This window comes from Bombus vosnesenskii, unplaced genomic scaffold (assembly GCF_011952255.1).
Source record: "Bombus vosnesenskii isolate JDL3184/JDL3185 unplaced genomic scaffold, Bvos_JDL3184-5_v1.1 scf7180000013368, whole genome shotgun sequence".
Lineage (NCBI taxonomy): Eukaryota > Metazoa > Arthropoda > Insecta > Hymenoptera > Apidae > Bombus > Bombus vosnesenskii.
This window is the reverse complement of record NW_022883001.1, coordinates 22,833-43,348: the sequence shown is the minus strand read 5'-3', so window position 1 is coordinate 43,348 and position 20,516 is coordinate 22,833. Positions and strand designations below refer to the sequence as shown.

The 20,516-nt window shown below is 38.4% G+C and overlaps 1 protein-coding gene and 1 non-coding gene across 2 annotated transcripts; one reads left to right on the top strand and one right to left on the bottom strand.

Annotated features, from left to right (window-relative positions):
- The first annotated feature begins 970 nt into the window (after positions 1–970).
- Positions 971–1,089, top strand: LOC117237297. The gene has a single exon (XR_004493985.1). It is a non-coding gene; the product is annotated as a 5S ribosomal RNA (ribosomal RNA).
- Positions 1,090–17,019: 15,930 nt separating this feature from the next.
- On the bottom strand, positions 17,020–18,261 carry LOC117237289. The gene has a single exon (XM_033501075.1). The coding sequence runs from the start codon at positions 18,258–18,260 to the stop codon at positions 17,187–17,189; it is 1,074 nt and encodes a 357-aa protein (XP_033356966.1). The 5' UTR covers position 18,261; the 3' UTR covers positions 17,020–17,186.
- Between the last annotated feature and the right edge of the window lie 2,255 nt (positions 18,262–20,516).

The window sequence follows — 20,516 nt, the reverse complement described above, 5'->3', positions numbered from 1 at the left end:
CTTCGGTGGCTAACTGAGGATCAACGGCTGCGGTGCCGAAATATATTGACGGCCGTCAGCCCTGAGATGATTTTGGTGTAGGACGTGTAGGGTACCAAAGAAATACTCGGTGGTGTTTAACATTATATTTATTAACAATTCTCGCTTTCGACTCTTTACGTACCATTCTCGATTTCGACTCTACGTACAACTCCCGATTCCAACTGACGATTCTCTCCCCTCGGTTACAACTCAACCGTTTTGTTGATCCGATTCGTTTCTTTTGTCATCCGTCAATATCCCTCCTACGCACGTGTTCGTTACGCGTCCGTAATCGTTGCCACCTACGCCTTCTTCCAAATATTCGGCGGAAGGACCTTACTGATATCGATGGCTTATTAGGCCTGTCGGCACTTGCGCTTCGGTGATACCGTTAGAAAGTTTTGTTGTCGAGTGCCGCTACAGGCCTATTCAAGTTTTCCGACCCTTTCTGCTTGTAGGCAGTTGCGCTTTATCCACGTTACTATAATAGAGAACAAAGAAGCCGTTCTACAGTGTCACCTGACTAGTACAGCCGTGTCGTCCGTGAATGTTAGTATTTTGATGTTGGTAGTTATACGCAATCCAGTGAAACTAAATTGTTTTAAGATTGAAGTAGTCGAGAAAATTAGAGTATTACGATCGTGCAAGAAGAAAGGGCCTGATTTCCTATACAAAAATAAATCGAGTACGAAGTGACAAGATTTGACACACGACTTGGTTTTCTAGAAAATCAATTATGAAGTTTCGTCCTTTTTACTCGCTACTTGTTAAGTATACGCGTACCTATGTGAAGGAACTTCACAATCCATTGTTTGGGAAACGAAGGCAGGAGAAATTTTATATATCTGAAAGCACGTTTAAGAATACCATTTATCCTCATACATATATGCATGTTTTCTTAAATATGTTGTCTATTCGGTAACATGAAATAACAAAACTGATTACTTCAGCCAACGCCCATACCGCGTTGAAAGTACTCGTTCCCGTCTGATCACGAAAGTCAAGCAGGGCTGGGCACGGATAGTACATAGATGGGTGACCGCTTGGGAACTCCGTGTGGCGTTGGCTTTTTTTACCTTTCTTAACACTTAGCCAACCGACCTGGCAGATCCCCCTTTTTTACTTTACCAATTCGTTTCCTTCTTTGTTGTCGTTGTTGTTGTAAGCTATTGTTTACCTGGAATTGTTCCAAATTAATTGCTACTCTTTTCTGCTTTTATAGAGTACAATGTGTAATAAAATGCACCAATTTAGTAGTTTTAAAATTAATTAAAAAGTTACACTATCAGTTATGACTAAGTAATGTTATAGTTGAACGATATCACACTGTAAAAAAATATTAAAATGCATTATTAATGCATTATTTGCATTAAAATGCAAACTTCACGTTCAAGTCGTGTCATTTATCTTTAGTCATCTTTAATGTTTTTAATTTTACCTATATCTCTTTATACTTTTAATATATACTTTTAATTGGATGTTTTGTATAATCGATATGTGAAATCGTTAAACGAAATCATTACCGCAAAATATAATGGACTACTTAAATAATTTTTAAACTTCTTTGTTTTTCAAGTATTTCTGAATATTAGTCCTCCTTAATTAGAAAAATGCACGGTGGACAGCGTATAATTTGGCCTGTGTGGGCGCGGTGGACAGTGAAGCGTATAGCTCGCTCTGGCGCGCGCGGTTGGCTAAGTGTTAATAAGCTATGGTCGTATACATCAATTAAATATCTTTTTAGTATTAAACGATCATCACCATACGTTGTATCATTCTAGCATACACGTTTACTTATATATTCCTTTGTTTATATTTTCCGATAATGTTCCGAAATTTATTCAATATTCGGAATTCGGAATATGTCGTTTGAAAGAATGCAAAAATACATGTGCCGAAAATTGTGACACAAACCGAAGGACGATGATTCCCTGCGTGTGGCGAAAATGAAGTCGAAAATGTAAAATGACATTTTTCGCTTTGTTTTCGCGAAAATCAATTATGAAATTGCCCCTACTTAACTTCACAGTCCATTTTCTTGAAAACGAAGTCACGCATGGTTTCACATATCCTATTTATTCTACTACATAATTGTATGTTTTGTAAATACTTTTTATTTAATAATATTAAATAAGAAAATTGATTACTTCAACTAACACTCATTCCGAGCTGAATGTATTCTTTCTCGTCAGAATGTTGTGAACCCCCCAGCAGGTCACACTTCACTGGCCAAAAATACCAGGCGTAAGACTTGTTAGTGAGTTTGCCGATTTATACAGTGATATTCAATAACGCAAAGTGACAAATAATGCTCACTATAAAAAGAATCAAGAAAATAAGAGAAAGAAAGAAGATAGGCAGAATGAAAGAAGCAACCAAAAAGAAAATGCTGCAAAAATGGATCTTTCCATTTGAATGAACTTTCGATCGTTCGTGGCGAGATGCGATCTCGAAGAAGCGCGCCAGCGGGAGTCGTAAATTCCCGTTACAATTTGACTAATCGACGCCACGAATCGGTCGATCCTTTATTTCGGTTCATATAATAAGGGTGGTTGGATGAATATAACGCTGATATGAACAGGCTAATATATATTTTCAACGATCCAACAACTTCAATGTGATACAAGGTTACGTATATGGAATGACAAACTATGAATCAGTACGACCTGAGACTCGTTTCGTGTTGGCGTCTGTGATGATGTATCTTCTGTCGATCGACGGTCTTCTATTTGGCGATTCTGCTGACTTGACTTCTGACACTTGCTATTCCTTGAACTGTATTTTAACTCGAGCTGGTGTTAACTGTTACTGGTGAGATTTGACTGTTACTTGAATGTTACTGTTTGTGACAAGTCTAAAGATCCAGTATATAGATGAAGTCGAGAGCACAAGTTGACTGTTCTGTAGTGGTGAGAACACGTATAGAGATGAAGTGACTGCTCTGTAGTTACGAAAACAAGTAAAGTTCGTTCTTGTGTGATTACGGAGGAAAGCTCGGAGTGGGTGTCTTTGTTGTATGAAGAAAGTTTGCAAGAAACTTTGGGAAAATATCAACAAATACAAAGCATCAAAAACAAACGTGTTGCTCAAATAAGCCGCAAATTCATGCCGTAGTTCTCAGACATCCTAAGACAAGGAATAAGCCGAAACCAACCGTCTCCGAAAACCAACCACATCAAGCAAATTACCGCGCGCAATTGAAAATTGAAACCCAATTAAAACCATACCACAACTGAACGTAATAAACTTATCGAACCTTCAAAGAAAGCATATTCAAAGCCTTAAATGAACAACAAACACAATTAAACGAACTAAAACAATCATTAAAAACGCAGGAAGAAAGGATTGAGTCTTAACCAAAAGGAGGCTCGTTACCTAGTCATATGCCTTGGACACAATTACTTAATTTACGGGCAACTAACACGCTCAAAACCATAGACTACGATTGCGACTATAACGTTCTCGAATTCCAAATAAACAAAAATACATCTGACTTCCTAAAGCTGGAAACACGGAGTGGCGGACCCAGGTACAAGTACAAAAACAAGAAAGTAGGAAATATTACAAAATCAGCTCGACAAGAACTGCGACTTAAATATCCACAACAATGTCAACCTAACAAAGAGGCAAATCGAAATTACGAAACAAAAGCTTCATACCTTCCGAAATAAACAATCTACAATAAAACTGTGGCGGATCGGTATCAACAGGACGCCGAGAGGCATCAACGCGGCGCAACACTTCCCGGGCGATCCGCGAGGACCAACCGCCAAAACTAGAGGGCTACGACGAAAACGAGTCTGTCTAACTCGCTAGCGGTCGAATATACGAGCGATTGATACAAATACCGCACCTAGCGAGACTCCCTCTACGTCTAAGCAGGGACTACCGGACATAGCCTTACTGACGAGTCCACCGGTAGTCCCGGGACGAAACGCACAACTCTCTTTTCATCCATCACAAAACTATTCCTACGACAAAAGAGAAGTACCTTTTGCACAAAATAAAGTTGTGTTTAAAACAAGAATTCGCAAACTCTATAAATCAACACTGGGCAAACAAGGACTCTGTTAACATGTCCCACAGAGAAATCAAATTTTCACATAAAAAGAACCAAACTCTATCTCATCTCTCAAACTGGCTTTAGACAAGAACGATTCTTATTTGCTTTTAATGTACAAAAAAAGAATATTTGAAAAAATAGAAATGTGTGCAAAAATGAATGATATATGGTACTAGTCGCGTAATACTAAAACGTTTCTATTTCTCTATGTTTAGATCATAGATTATTCAAAATAGATTATTAAGGAAAGTAAAAAAGATTGGAAAAATAAAAAGGTGAGCACCACGCGGAGTTCCCAAGCGGTCACTCATTTAAATACTTTTTTCATCTGAACTTTCGTTATCGGACGAGAACGAGTGCTTTTTTAATTTTTAATTATAACGTTTATTGCCCAAGGAAATACATATTACATATGTTACATACTCAATAAACAAAGAATTTCAGTTGAGAATTGGCTCTAGCAAAAGTATCGTTATACTTGACGCCATGACGTAGTTATAAAATATTTGGAATAGGATTTACATGTTTTTTACATTACAGTAATTGATTGTATTAACGCTGTTCGTAAGCGGACTTTTATACAATACTGGAGACAATTCACCCAGATGACTTGATCTACCTGTTGCCACTTCCACTACGTAGAAGTCGACTCGACGCTAGTTATTGAAGTTATCGATTCCTTTCGGTGTGCTGCTGTTATTGTTTCCTTTCCGCAATAACGGACAATTATACGCGACATGGCCCTCCTCATGACATTTGAAGCCAGATAGCTTCGACGATGCGGTTGGTCGGTTTGCCTCTAGGTTTCGTATATTCTTCGCCTACTCCAATTTTATTCTCTTGCGTCACTCCACCACTTTATATCCGTAGTGCTTACAGTAGTGACACCTACTCCGAGGGTCTGATGACCTACGTCGTTTAGTTTCAGGGCCCGTCGATGAATTTTCTGACCAAAACGTCGGCTTCTCCTCGTAAGAGAAAACTCATATATATATATATATATATATATATATATATGTCGGAGATGAAACAACATCGGTCGGCGGAAAATCAATATGATGAGTGCAATCCCTTTTGTGGGAAGTTCCGTGATTACTTTATTACATATTTGGTCATGCCCCGCTGCTTTCTTGGGATTCAGGCGACTGATTGATTCTATAATCTCTGCAGAAGTGAAGGGGGTCAATAGGAGGGGATATTTGTTATTTTCGCGGCAGTTTTGGAGGAGCGAGGTTTAAATGCGTTAGATAGGTGATTAGCAAGCAGGTTGGCTGTTGACAGTTGTTGGTATGTCTGCCGTATATAGTATGTATAGTATTGGTCCTAGGACGCTTTCTTGCGGTACTCCTGCCTTGATATCCTTAATTTCAGAATATGCATCATTTATTTTTACTACGAAGGTTCTATTGTTTGAGTAAGATTTGAGTAGTATGTAGATTTGTTCTGGAAATTGCTTGTTGAATGTTTGAAGAAGTTTTTCATGGTTAACTTTGTCAAATGCTTTTTCGATGTCCATAAAGAGTGCCGTGCAATATTGTTTTGTTCCCAGCGCCTGTAAGATTTCATTGACGAGTCTGTGCATTTGTTCTATTGTGGAGTGTTTATTCCTGAATCCAGATTGATGGACCGGTATTAATTTTTCTCTTTCTATTGTTGGTTTTAGGGGGTTATATATTATTTTTTCTAGTAATTTGGAAAACGCAGGTAGTAATGATATTGGCCTGTAGGATGCAGTTATATGTGGGTTTTTGTTTGGTTTGGGTAACATTACGATCTGTGCTATTTTCCATAGTGCAGGAAAGTACTGTATTCTTAGAATTGCGTTGAATATTATCGTTGTTAGTCTTATTGCCTTTGGGGGAAGGTCTTTTAAGATTTTTCCATTGATCAAGTCAAATCCTGGGGCTTTACTTGTCTTTGTTGCCTTAATTAAGTTTGTAACTTCTTCCGCTGTTGTGCTGAGTATGGTGCAGTGTTTATCAGTTGTGTTGCTGGCATTTTCCACTTCTTCATTTGTTTGCCATCTTTTTTCTTTTTTTTGTACGTGGAGAAATCCTCATGGATACTCCGCTGTTGCAATAATCGCGTGACAGCAGAGTAGTGTCGAACTCTTACCGACTAAAACTCCACGATGACCATCCTACGCGTATGACAGGAGTGCACCAGGAACCTCTTATGAATTATCTTCTGTTGCACCCCCTTCCCGCGTCCTCCAGTCCTAATACTTCCTGACTATTGAATTGGAGATGGGGGGGGGCGATGTAGCTGCTCTAGGTCGCCTGACTGCCATCCTTCTCCATCGTCTTATCTTACAAGGGTGAGAGTTTTTCTTTCTCTCCCTTTCTGCTCGCTCGCTGTATGTCGATGACATCATCAATAAATATAGGTGGGGGAGTATGTTGGTTTGTTGGTGGATCTGCAACTTCCATGGAGTCGTTCGTGGATTCCAATATTGCGTATCTATTGTATGTGGTTATTTGGTTTATTGACTGTTCGTTCTGGGTGGCGTTTGTGTTTATTTTAACTGACTCTATTTTGCGCTTTTTAGTGTTCTTAGTGTCACTAGTGGTTTGGGGGATCTATTGCACTTTCGCCACGAAAGAGGTAGCACGGAGCAATTGTGGATTTGCTCAGGAGAGTGTCATGTAAAGTTGATACTTGGGTTGTAGTAAAAAGGCTGAGTCGTAACCCAACTACTAATTTTCCTTTATAAAACTATATTATAAGTTTTAATACTTAGAAGAATAACACTGAACCGAAAAAGGGGTGTTGTACAAGAACACCAACTAGAACGAGATCTCCCCGAGCTGGGTGCAGGCTCGGCTTATATACGTTTCGGTTTGAGGGTGTTGAGCGGCGCGGTGTAGGTTATGATGTGGAAATGTGTCCGAAGGTCGGGGGTCGATATCTTATGGTTGAGATGAGATTGATGTCACAAGAGCCTGGTCGTGTTACCTGGGCCACTTTTAATCAGTTGGTCGTGAGCTTTCGAAAGTCTAGAATCCCATTCTCGTTTTTTGGATGCTACTTCATCCGCGTAAGTGCGTTGTGGATTTCGTGAAATGGTCGAGGGTAAATTTGCTTTATGTCCGAATGTTAATTCGAAAGGTGTATATCCGGTCGAGTCGTGTATCATCGTATTGTAGGCTAGGCATATGAAATTTAAATCCCAAATCCTCGTCCCATTCTTTCCCTGAGTCTTTTTGAACACATTTTAACATATCTGCTATTACAGCGTGAGTTCGCTCCAATGATCCATTACTTTGGGGGTGGAAGCTAGTAGTTTTAATGTGTTTTATTTTGAAGACTTCTTCGTATTTTTGCATTAAACTACTAATAAAATTTTGTCCTTTGTCTGTCAGTATTTTCTTAGGTGCTGAAAATATGTATATGTAATGGTCTAACAGGGAATTCCAAATAGTTTCTGTTTGTTGGTTTTTTATAGGAACAAGGATAAGGTATTTTGTGAGTTCATCGTGAATAGAGAGTATAAAGGAATTTTCTTCAATGGTCCTAATATATCCATGGCTATCTTGTCATTGGGTTCCAATGGTGTGTCGGTTATACATGGTTCTTCTTTGAAATTATAATAATAATAGTCATTTTTGCGGTTTGACAGGTCTCATAAGTTTCTATTCTGGTTTTTATTCTGTCCATAAGGTGTGGGATACTATATTTGTCTCTGATTCTGTCGTACGTCTTTTGTATTCCGGGATGTCCTATCAAGTCATGATTTTCTTTCAGTATTTGTTCTATCTCTTCGTCACTTAAGCTCTGTATTGGCTCGTAAGCAAACTCTATGTCGTCGCGTTGGTCATTGAAAAACAAAAGAAGTCTCTTTATGTGTGCTTTGTCTTGTGCGTTTAAGTTGTTGTCTCCTATCCCTATCTTTCTATTTGTTTTGAGTACGTTTGACATTTTCTGTAACCATGCGGTTTCGTCATATGGGCCTAGATATGTTTTTGTTAATTGGAAAAAGTTGTCTTTGTTAGGTGTCAGTTTTAATAATTTTGGTATTTCTTCTGATTTTTCCCAATCTTTGAATTGTTTTAATAAAACGTCAGTTTGTGTTATCGCGTGTACTCTGGATAGGTCGTCAGCGGCCGCGTTTTCCTTTCCTTTTACGTAATCTATGTCATACTCGTATTCCTCTAATCTTAATCTCCATCGGATCAATCGGCTGGAGGGGTCCTTACAGTTGTGTAGCCATTTAAGGGCTTGGTGGTCTGTTTGAATTTGAAATTTGCGGCCGAATAGATATTGTCTGAGTCTTTTAACTGCCCAAACGATAGCTAATAATTCTTTTTCAGTCGTTGTATAATTTCGTTCAGGAGGGTTTAATGTTCTCGAAATGAAGCAACAAGGGTGCCCGTCTTGTGAAAAGATGGCTCCTAAACCTTCGTTACTGGCGTCCGTTGTCAACGTAAATGTTTTCGTGTAGTCGGGATATTTTAGTACCGGCGCTTGACATAGTCTTTCTTTTAACGTATCGAAGCTGAGTTGTGTTTTGTCGGTCCAGTGGAATGGCGTGTCTTTTTTCGTGAGTTCAGTAAGTGGTTTTGCTAGTTTTGAAAAGTTACGAATGAATTTTCTGTAATAACCTGCTAGCCCGAGGAAAGATTTTACTTCTGTTGGGTTCTTAGGTTGTCTAAAGTTTTTTACTGCTTCTATCTTCTTCGGATTGGGTTTTACTCCTTCACTTGTTACGGTATGCCCGAGGTATTCTAATTCCGGCTTTAAAAATTCGCACTTATCTGGCTGTATTTTCAGCCCCAATTCTCTAAGTCTTTGTAAAACGATAGCTAAGTTTTGGTTGTGTTCTTCTATCGATTGACCAAAAATAATAATATCGTCCAAATATACAAAGCAATGTTTGTTAATAAGTCCGCGGAGCGCAGTGTCCATCATTCTTTGAAATGTCGCTGGCGCGTTTTTGAGTCCAAACGGCATTCGATTATAATGGTAATGTCCTTGCGGTGTGCTAAATGCAGTGTACTTCTTTGATTTGGGATCCATAGGAATTTGGTGGAATCCTGAGGATAAGTCTAGGACGGATTTTGGGGTTTTGCGTTAGGAATTTTGCGTTTCCTAACTGTGATATTATGTCATCTATGTCGGGTAGTGGATATGCTTCTTGGTCCGTAAGTTCGTTAAGTTTTCCAAAATCAATTACAATTCTCCATTTGTTTTCCTGAGGCGTCCTGTTTCTTTGGTACAACCCATACTGGAGAATTATATGGAGAGTCGGAAGGTTCTATAATGTTTTTCCTAAGCATTTCGTCCATCTGTCGCCTAATTTCTGTTTTGTGGCATTCAGGGGGTCGGTAGGATTTAGTGTTTATGATTTTGTTCTCTTTTAGCGTAATTGTGTGTTTAGCAAGTGAAGTGCACGGTAAGAGTTCTGTTTCGAGATTGAAGACGTCCATGTAGTGAATCAGTATTTTTTCTATAGGTTCTCCAAATGCGCGTTCGATATGATTTGTCCTCAAAATGGCTTTGAATTTTGCAATTTGATCTAAATCCTTATTGTTTTCTATATAACTGGAGAATTCGTGATTTTTCTCACCAGTGTTGAAGAAACATACTCTCGTTGGTTGTCCTTCCAAGTAAATCGTTTGAACCCTCTTTTCTCCTGGTTGAATCGCTATGGGTTTCTGGAAGTGCAAATAGTTATCGTCTAATTTCAAAGTTTCATTTGATATATAGTATTGGTATTTTCTTAGACACGGCAGTCCTAGTATAGCATCTTCAATTAACGGAAAATCCTTAGGCACTATAAAAAATTTATGGCTTTTATCAAATATTTTTAGTAGAACGTATTTGTCGGTTCTGTATTTACTCTGTCCCATATAAAATGTTTGCGGTTTGTTCGTGCTATAAACAGTCGATATCACCCGATTTTCTTTAATAAGGTTTAATAAGGCTCCTGTGTCGACTAAGTGCGTTATTGGTCCGTCATTCCTCTTGAACCGTACAGTAAGCAATCTTCCTGTGGTCTTGTTGACCCTTGGTATTCCTCGAGGTTCATACTCTCTTTGTCCGTCATTATAGGATAATTTCTCGGAGGCGGTAAGTTTCTTCGGCTGGCTGATGGAAAATTTCGCTGTTGGGTACAAGCGTTGGCTAAATGTCCCACTTGACTACATTTGAAACATTTGGGCGGTGATCGTTCCATCATCGCTCTTCTTTCCGTGAGTGGATTCATTGGTTTCGGCCGTGTGGTGTTCTCAAGCGTGATATTTCTTCTTGCGTTAGGTGTACCTTGGAATTGGGCGTCGGCTCTCGCAATTGGTCGATTCATTATTCTTCCTCTTGCTATGTTTTTGTTGCGTTCGATTTCCCCTATAAGTAACTCTGCCTCGAAGGCTGCATCCTGTGCTTGTTGGAGATTCTTTGGTCCTTTAGATGATGTGCGTGTTTCTATTTCGGGTTTCAAATTTACGATGAAAATCTTGGTGGCTCGTTCGTTTTCAAGATCTATAACGACTGCACGACGTATCGGATCGCGAATTTCGTGTTGGAGTGCGTATAGTAGTTCGTTGAGGTTGTGTCGGAACCTCTTCACATAACTGTGTACCGATTCGTTGAAGTTTTGTCGTGTACGTTGCAGTTTATCGCGGGCTCCGTTGGATGTGATACTCACGGATACAAATTTTCTGAGGCTATCGAACAGGTCTTCATAGCTTTCGATTACAGAGTGGCGGATACTCTACGTTCTGCTTCTCCGATGATTCTTTGTGTTAAAATGAGGCGTAATAGCGTGCGTCTTTCTCGACATTCGGCTCGAGCTTCTTTTACCCGCTTAATAAACCCTTCTACTCCTATATCATCTTGTCCATTGAGCATAGGGATGAAGTCTAAGCAGGTTTTTGCACTGTACGTAGGATTGTCGTAATCTATAGTTTCTTCTTCACTGTCTATATGGTCCGTTTCGTTTTTCGTCTCGGTCTTTTTAGGAACATGTGGTTGATTTTTCCGAATAGTGCTGGCACTAGCGTCTTCGGTTATAATAGAGTTGAATTCAGATGTAGCGATTGACTGAATTCCTAATCGTAGTTCAGCGTAATTCCTACCTAAGAGTTCGATTTCTCTAACGCGTTGTTGACTTTCGTCTTGTATTAATTTATGCAAATTATTAAAAGCTAGTTCGTTTCTTTCGTTCTGCTTCTGCATAGAGTCTAGTATGGCCCGAATATTTGGATCCATACCAGTAGCCATAGGGCTAACAGAAGATGTGTCTTCTGATTTTTTGCTCATAGTGGTTATTGTACTGTTGTTGGAGTCTGTACTAGCGAAGCTATTGCGACGAGTACGATAATATTTAAAAGAATCCAGTTCTTTACCTGAATATTCTTCTTTTCGTGACCAGTTTCAGTTTTGGTGATGACCGTAGTCCGCTTTCCGTAGAAGTCGTTTTCACGCAAAGTGAGCTGATCTGCAGAGGTCCGCTGATCCCTCAATCTTCAATGATGCACGTATGCCGAAATGCGTAATTTCGTTTTCTTGAAGTTGATGGATCCTGGCAGGATCGCCAAAATGTCACGTAAAATGGATACTTGGGTTGCGAGAGAAAAGAAAGCTGAGTCGTAGGCCAACTATTAATTCTCTTTTATCGAACTTTATTATGACTTTGGCACTTACAGTAGAATAACGTTGAACAGAGAAAAGGGTGTTGTACAAGAACAGCAACTAGAACGAGAACTCCCCGGGCTGGGTGAAGTCTCGGCTTATATACACCCTGGCTTGGGGATGTTGGGGGGTTTGGTGTGGATTCCAAGGAGTCCGAAAGTCGGGGTTGGGGCCTTATCTCTGATGGGGACTAAGATGCGTCGCGGCGTTGGCGTCCGACAGTCGGGAGTCGATGTCTCTTCTCTGAGAGGTAATTGGTGTCACAGTATCTTGGTGATTTTTCTGTAAGCTTCTGGGTTCCTCGGCAGTATTTTTACTTTATTGTTATTTATCTTTAGGTTATAGTCCTTCTTGGAGATATCTCTCTCTAAGGACTTGATCATTGTCTCTATGTCGATGACGTCGTCCACAAATATTGGTGGGGGAGGGGGGATTCTCTGTGATTGTTGGTTTGGCGGCGGGTCTGCGATTTCCATGGCGTCGTTAGTGGATTGCAGTACGGCGAACCTGTTGCGGGTGTTTATTCGTATCGTTGATTGTTCGTTCCGGGTGTCGATTGTGTATGGTTTTGCTGTTTCTATTTTCCGTTTCTTGGTAATATTAGCGTCGTTGGTGCGGGGAGTTCTGCTACACTTCTGCCACGGAGGAGGTAGCGCGGAGTAATTGCGAATTTGCTCAGGAGAGCCTGGTCGTGATTCCTGGGCCATCATCGAGCTAGTTAATTCGAGTTGAATAACTAGTCGAGAGGCTATGAGGCTATGATTCGGGTAAAGGTTAGGTGCGTAGGAATTTTTCTCTAGAAAGATAGAAAACACTTGGCTATGTTCACTTTCGACGGATGGGCGTCACGTGTTGTTTTACGAACTTCACAGAGCATTAGACACACGTCTGCACGCTTCGGCACTCAACAGCGAACTCTCAACAGGGAACTGAAGTTGTAACATGACTGTGATTTGTTGCGTTTGCTGTCTGAGGACTGCGTTTTGTTCGCTTATCATTTTTGTTAGCATTTCGGTGTTTTTGATGGATTGCTTTAGTAGTTCTTTGATTTCTGTAGCGTCATTGATGTTGTTGTTCTGGTTTTGGTTGTCTAAGGGTGTTGATTGTTTGGTTACTTGCGTGTAGCTTCGGCTACCAAAGGTGTGGGTATTATTGTGGTTGATATTCATTACATGCTGTATATTTGTTGATGTCTGAGTTTCTGCGCTGTCCTGTTGTGACAGTTATTGTGACCGTAGCTTTGGCACCATTTACATTGCACTATCTCTTTCTTTATTAAAGGAGGTTCGATTTTCACTACCGAGTTCATTAGTCCAGTTATGTTATAGATTTGTTCGTTATTTGGTTTTTGTTTTAAATCGATGAAGAATAGGGATAGCGGGTTTTTTGAAATTCTATGTCTAATGTTGCTTATGTTTGTTACTTCGTGGCCAAGGTTTAGGAGTTTTCCGAATTTCAATTCATCTAAGTTTGCTGAGTGGTGGATGTTGCGTAGAACCACTCGGAAAGGTCTTTCTTGTTTAAGCTGGTATGTGTGGAAGTTGGCATTCATGGTCTTTAGTAGTTTTGTGAGCCTTCTATATGAGACTGGGTTAGTCGGCAGAATTTTGACTTGGTTATTATTTATTTTTAGTTTATATTCCTCTTTGTTGATATCTTTCTCAATGGACTTTACCATTGTTTGTATATCGATGACATCATTAACAAATATAGGTGGGAGAGGGGAATTTTTTTGCGTTCTTCCCTGTTTTACTACGTCCACGAACTTTAGTTCGCGACGTATTTACGGCTTATTTTGGCGATGCGTTCGATTTTTGGTTTTTTCGCATTGTTTATCTTTTGGTTGAGCTTTTTGCGCAGCTCTACTAGCTTGGGGCATCCCTCGTATGACGCGGGGTGTCTTGCTTTGTGCCTGCTTGATTTGTGTCATAATTCCTCGTTCTTTTTCTTTATGTTTTCCAAGATCGTATTTTGCATTGTTGATGCTTTCGTTGAGATAAATTGGATTCTTGTGATTGTATGACTTCGACTCTGTTTTTTGTTGGAATTGCCGACGGTGGAGAGCTTCTGATCTGTTTCATGTTTTCTTTTTTCCGACGGTCGGTCGCATCTTGTGTGTTGTTTTCTTCTTGTTTTATGCTTTCTTGGGTATTATATGTTCTTTTGTTCCTATTTATCAGGTATGGCGGAGGATTGTGTTTCCGCGTCTTTTGTGCTATCAGTATTACACTGCTGTTGGTGTCCTTGGACGTCTTTTGTGTTATAATTTTTCTTCACGTGGCTTTTTTTGTTGCGTTTATGGCGGAGTCCGCTTTCTTGTTTTTGGCTTCATTATCGTCGTGTCCTATTTTTTTATTTATAGTGATGATGGTACATGCACTATTTTTCAGTTCTTGTCACTTTTCCACTTTTTTGTTTTTTGTTTTTTTTTTTGTTTCTTTTCTATCATTGAATAACTGTATAGATTGACGCGCTCACTGTCAGGACCAAAGCCTAGTATCCCTTTTGGGCTCAGAGGTTCGTCCTGTTCGAAGGTTCACGATCAACTGTAAAAAAAACAAAAAACAAAAAAAAAAAACAGGAAAATCACTCAAATCTGGTGACCAGAGCTAAAGAGTTAGAGGATTGTTGAGAATTGTGGATCTTTGAAGCCGAAATAATGTTATAGGAACATTAAATTTATATTGACAGTTATTACTAAAATAATGATATATTTATTACATAGACGATTCTTTATATATTTATCGATATACACTTGCACGCGTCTCAGCACCTTCTACACCCGACTCTTCATCGACGACTCTTAACCGACTGACTGTTTACATTCCTTTGTTTCGAGACGCTGCGCACACACACATACTTCCACACACTGATATATACATATAAGTATTTCTACTACGCACTTAACTCAGTCCAGCACAGAAAATTACACATATCTCAACACACCTCCTTAATTTTTTGTGCTGCATATTCATTTCCTTTTATAAGTCAATCAAACTATTCTTAAAAATAATCTAAAATTTTCAAATTTATTCCTCTCTAGAGCCTTCGTTAAAATATCAGCTACATTATTTTCTGAATCTACTTTTATAATGTCAATTTCTTTATTTTCGTAACTTTCATTCACAAAATGGAAGTGAACTTCAATGTACTTAGAATTTTTTGTTAAATTTCCAAATTTTGATATCGCAATCGCTCCAGAATTATCTTCGTAAATTTTTATTGGTGTCTCGATCATTATTTTAAAATCTTTCAACAATTTTTTTACAAATTTAATTTCGCTCACAGCTTCCGATAAAGCTACATACTCGACGGCTGTTGATGATTTTGTTACGCTACTTTGCTTTCTCGATTTCCAGTAAATTGCGTTTCCGAAAAATCTTATGATAAATCCCGTAGTGGATTTTCTATCTACTTTATTTCCAGCCCAGTCAGCGTCAACAAAACAATCAATAACTTCAGCATTCAAATTTCTTTTATAAGTTAATTTTAATTTCCTATTTAAATATAAGTATTTCAAAATTCTCAATGCATATTTATAGTGGGTCTCGTTGTAACTGTTTTGAAATCGACTTAAATAATTTACACTATAGCTAACGTCTAATCTTGTTCCAGTACTAATATATAACAAAGCTCCTATGAGATTTCTATATCTTATATCGTCTAAAGCTGATTGTGCGGGTTCTAAACTTAAGTTTTGTTCCATTGGTGTAAAATATAATTTACTGTTTTCTATATTATAATGTTTCGCTAATGACTCTATATAACTACTTTGATCCAGTTTCATCTCACACTTCTTATTATCGTATTCAATGTTTATTCCTAAGTAAGTCTTTACTTCACCCAAGTCCTTCATCAAAAATTTGTTTGACAATTTTTTTTTAATTTCATCGATTTTTCTTATGTTTTTTCCACATATTAATAAGTCGTCTACGAATAGAATTAAATATATAACATCATCGCTCTCATACTTCATATACAGACAATAATCACTCTTACTTCTTTGAAATCCTAATTTTTTCATATATTCGTCGAAACATTCATACCAAGCTCTTGAACTTTCACGCAATCCATATAACGCTTTTGATAATTTACATACTTTCCCGCTTTTATCGTCGTAACCTATAGGTTGTTTTACAAATACTTCCGATTTTATAGTTCCGTTTAAGAAAGCTGTTTCTACATCCATTTGCATAATCGTCAAACCATATTGACAACAATAAGATAGTAATAACTTCAACGTTTGCATTTTTGCTACTGGAGAGTATAAATCTTCCAGTACTTCTTTTTGTTGGAAGCCTCGAACAACTAGTCGCGCTTTCTTACGATTATCAGATTTATTCGTATATATCCATTTCAAGTCTAATACTTTTTTGTCTTTTGGTTTTTCTACTAATTGCCAGGTCTTATTTTTCATTAAACTATTCATTTCTCGATCCATTGCTTCTTTCCATGAACCGCTGTCATCTCCACTTAAAGCTTCTTCATAGGTTTGAGGACTGTGTGCACTAACTATATTCACATAAATGAAATATGAGCTCGTTTGGCCATATCTTTGAGGTTTCTTTCTTTCCCGTCCTGACCTTCTTAAATTACTTTCTGTGTCCTCAAGTTTTTCTTCTGATTCGTTACTTAAATTTCTCTCCTTTTTTATTGCAACCTGCTCGACCTTTTCCTTTACATCCGAATGTTCGTCAAAAACCTTTTCTGTCTCATTGCCTGGTCCATCTTCTCCTCGAAATCCTAATAAATTATCATCTTCACCTATAAATTCTACGTGTCTTGCAATTACAATTTTATTATTAACTAGTATCCTATATCCATTGTTTTCATAACCTACAAGTATCCCCGTGTCTGCTTTTTTGTCCCATTTCGAATTTCTTTTAACTTCGGGTATTCTTACGAAAACTCTACTTCCGTACAATCTTAAATTATTTATATTCGGTTTCCTTTTTAAAAATATTTCAAATGGTGTTTTATTTTCATATGTGTTTGTAACGGTTCTATTTTTTAAGTACGCCGCGGCTCTAACTATTTCCGGCCAATATTTAATATTCAGCTTTGAATCATGTAATAAGCATCTAGCAGAATTCATGATTGTTCTATTGTAGCGCTCAGCTGTTCCATTTAACTCGTGAACATAAGGTGGGTGTCACGTCGATTCGGGGTAATTTCACGTTCCGCACGCAAGGTGAGAGATTCGTACTTCAATTTTGATTGTTATTAGAAGATTTATTGAACACTGACAGAGTAACGATACAGAATGGTCAAACAGCACAGAAAAGAATGTCTCGCAACGACTCGAGAGGTACTTTTTTTTATCAAGGACCCGGCTCCTGTGGAGGGGTTATCGCTGGATGCCGGTCACATAGGGTTTCTATTACTGCTTAGTTACTATTTTGCTGGCTAAGGTATGTGAGATATAATTATCCTTTCGCTGCGTTCTCACGACCACCGTGACATTCCCCCCTCCTTAGCTTCGCTTTGCTCCGCTAAAGCGTAAGGCTCTGGTGGGTCTTCTAAGTTGAATGATCCCCTCATCTTCGTCTTCGGTGATATTTTGGAAGATGGCCGTCCTTGGTACTGTTGATGTTTGATCGATCCTGTTTACGCGAGCGGTAGGGCAGTGTATTTTGATACGTACATTTTTAGGAAATGATCGGCGTAGACATTCGAAAAGTTTACATTTGTACATTACATATATTGTTCCTAGTCCTAGGGCTATGATTCTTAATATTTGTAGTGTGGATATGCCATATTCCTTCAATGAATTTATGCGTCGCTCAAATTGCAGGGTACTGATTTGTGTTTGTAATGTGTCGAGGTTGGCTTTATATTGGTTAAAATTGTGTGTTACTTTTGGAGCTGTTTCTAATATTTTCTCTAATATTGGAACATCTGTTTCTTCGAAGCTGTATATGCTATTCTTAAATTTGGTTTCGTAAGAGATATTTTTATGTGATCCTCCTATTTTCATAATATTATGATCGTATGTGATTATGCACCCGGTTTTACTGCTAATTAAGCTTGGTTGTCTAATTTCTAGGATTTTATGTGTCTTACATAACACGTCGATTTGTACATTTTTCGCAGGAATAATAATATAATGATTTTCCGTTTGCAAAGGTACGAACGTCAATTCTTCCAGCTTGAAGACAGTAGTCGGGCAAGTTTTGACTGTCTGTCGATTATTAATTAATTCCGATCTGCATTCAGGTGAATTGATTCTATTGTGACTCGGTTGAGTTCTTTTACAAATGTGGATGATTGCCGTTCGTTTACAATATTTGTTTAAGTAGTGACTATCGACAAAGGTGTATTGTTCTGAGTCGGTTAGTATCAAATCAGTTTCTATTACAGGCGCAATGAATACAGAGTTTTGTTTGGAAGGTATCGAGTAAATTTTAGTCATTTTCCATTCATTGTTTTCCAAAAGCGGCACAGTTATTGTATATATAAGTTTGTTATCTCTTATCCATACCTTTAGTTTGCTTAGATCTAGAATTAGTTGAAAGTTTTGAACTGAAGGTTCGATATGGTTAGTCATAAAGTTTGGTCAAGTGTTTTTAAGAATTGTTCAGGTTCTATAACTTGTGGGTTTATGATTCCTTGTTTCCCTAACATAACAGTGTTAAAAATTTCGTCGATGTTTATATGGAGTTCTGATATGGTAGATTCGGTTTGAATTAGTAGGGAGACTAATATTTCGTTTTTTTCATTGTGGTTTTCAATCTTGTGTATATCGTTGGCTAAGTTTTCAAGTTGATTTGTTTTGGTATTGTCTAGCACGCGTTTGATGAGTGCGGTTTGGTTACTAAGAATTGTTTTTATTTTATTGTTGGAATCAAATAATGTATCGATGTTCTTGTTAATGAGTTCTAGATCGTTTTCGTCGAGAGTTCCGAATAAAGTTTTGGATACTGAGCCTATGACATTGAGCAATCCGCGTTTGCTTTTATAACGCAATAATAATTTGAGTTGCCGAGTCAGGTTTTGAAGATTTCCGTACTTAAATTTTAGGCTGCTTATTTCTGGTGTGTAAGCGCAAGGTGGTTTACATTGACGGTCTATTAAATCTATTACGCGTTGTAATCTATTAACTTGGTCAATTGGATCGTTAAGGCCTACTATAAGGGTGATATCTATTTGTTCGTTGTACAGATAGCAATTGTCAATGTGTTCCAGGAATATGTTGGCGTAATTTAATGGTTTTACTTCTAGATCGCTTCTAATGTACTCGAGTGTTATGATGATCCATATTATGGTCTTCTTCCTGAAAGGTAGGGTTTTAGCCTGTTACCGTGGATTCTTTGCGTGTGACCGTTGGAATATTCGATAAGATAGGTGGGTGGATTGGATGAGAGGATTTCTGCAGGTCCTAGCCATTCGTGGTCTAGCTTGTTAGTTTTGTGATCGTTATGTACCCATACTTTATCTTTTACTCGGAATATCGTCTGTGTTTTAATAATTTTTCGCATTTGATTTGGTATCGCCTTTTGTTAGATTCGGTAACTCGTCTTGCTTTAGCTATATAGGCGTTGTGTCGATTTTTCCAGAGGTTAAACAATTGTTCTCTGGTTAGGCTAGGAGTGGTTGATATTGAGGATGGCATGTTAGCTTGTCGTCCAAATGTTAATTCGAATGGGGTATGTCCGGTCGTCTCGTGTACTGAAGTATTATATCCCATGCATATTAATTTTAAGTTTTCATCCCAGTCGTTCTGTCGGTCGGTCGTACAAGTTCGAATAAGGTCCTTTACTACGGCATGCGTTCGTTCAAGGGATCCGTTAGATTGTGGATGGAAAGAAGTGGTTTTTATGTGTCGGATTTTGAAAGCCCTTTCAAATGTGTCCATCTATTTACATACGAAATTTCGTCCCATGTCCGTCAGAATACTTTTTGGTGCGGAAAATATGTACACATAGTGATCCAAAAGTTCGTTAATGATTGAGTTGGCTGTTTGGTCTTTTAAGGGTATGAGGATGAGATATTTGGTTAATTGATCTTGGATAGACAGGATAAACTGATTGCCCCGTTTGGTTTTGGTGAGAGGTCCGAATATGTCCATTGCGGTTTTGTCATTAGGATTAAGGGGTGTGTCAGTTATCATAGGTTGTTCCTTGGCCCTGATACGATTTAGCTTTTCTCGTTGGCAGGTTTCGCAGTTTTGTATGAATTCTGTAACGTCTTGTTCTAGGTTTGTCCAGTGATGGTGCTCTTGTATTCGTTTCACGGTGCGGTGTATACCTAAGTGTCCTACTAATTCGTTATGATTTTCGCGTAGTATCGTTTGTTTTTGTTCGTTATCGTAGTCTACTGGCGGATCTTATCCAAATATTAATTTAATTTGAGGGAATCTAGTTGTTAGAAACCTCAGCATGAGTTGAATATTTACCTTTTCTAACGTGCTGAAGCTATTGTCGTTTATTCCTATTTGTAAGCGTCCGGTTCGGTGTTTAATAAAGTGTTTGGTTAATTGACGCAACCAATGCTGTTCGTTAAAGTCTCCCAGTTCGGTCTTTGTAATTTGTTTAAAGTGTGGTCTGTTAGGTTTTTGAGTTATCGGAGCTGGGGTGATATTGATTTTCCAGTCTATATACTCGTCATAATAATCCGGGTTTTCTACATTGGGTTGGATTTCTTCATTAGTGATAGGATACAATCGGGATAGAGCGTCTGCATCTGCATTTTCTTTTCCTTTTTTGTATTCGATTTCATAATCGTACTCCTCGAGTCTCAAACGCCATCGCATGAGTCTCGATGAGGGGTCTTTAACATTCTTTAACCATTTCAAGGCTTGATG

Coding starts and splice junctions, on each gene's coding strand:
- LOC117237289 (XM_033501075.1), bottom strand. CDS start 18,260: ATGACTAACCATATCGAACCTTCAGTTCAAAACTTTCAACTAATTCTA.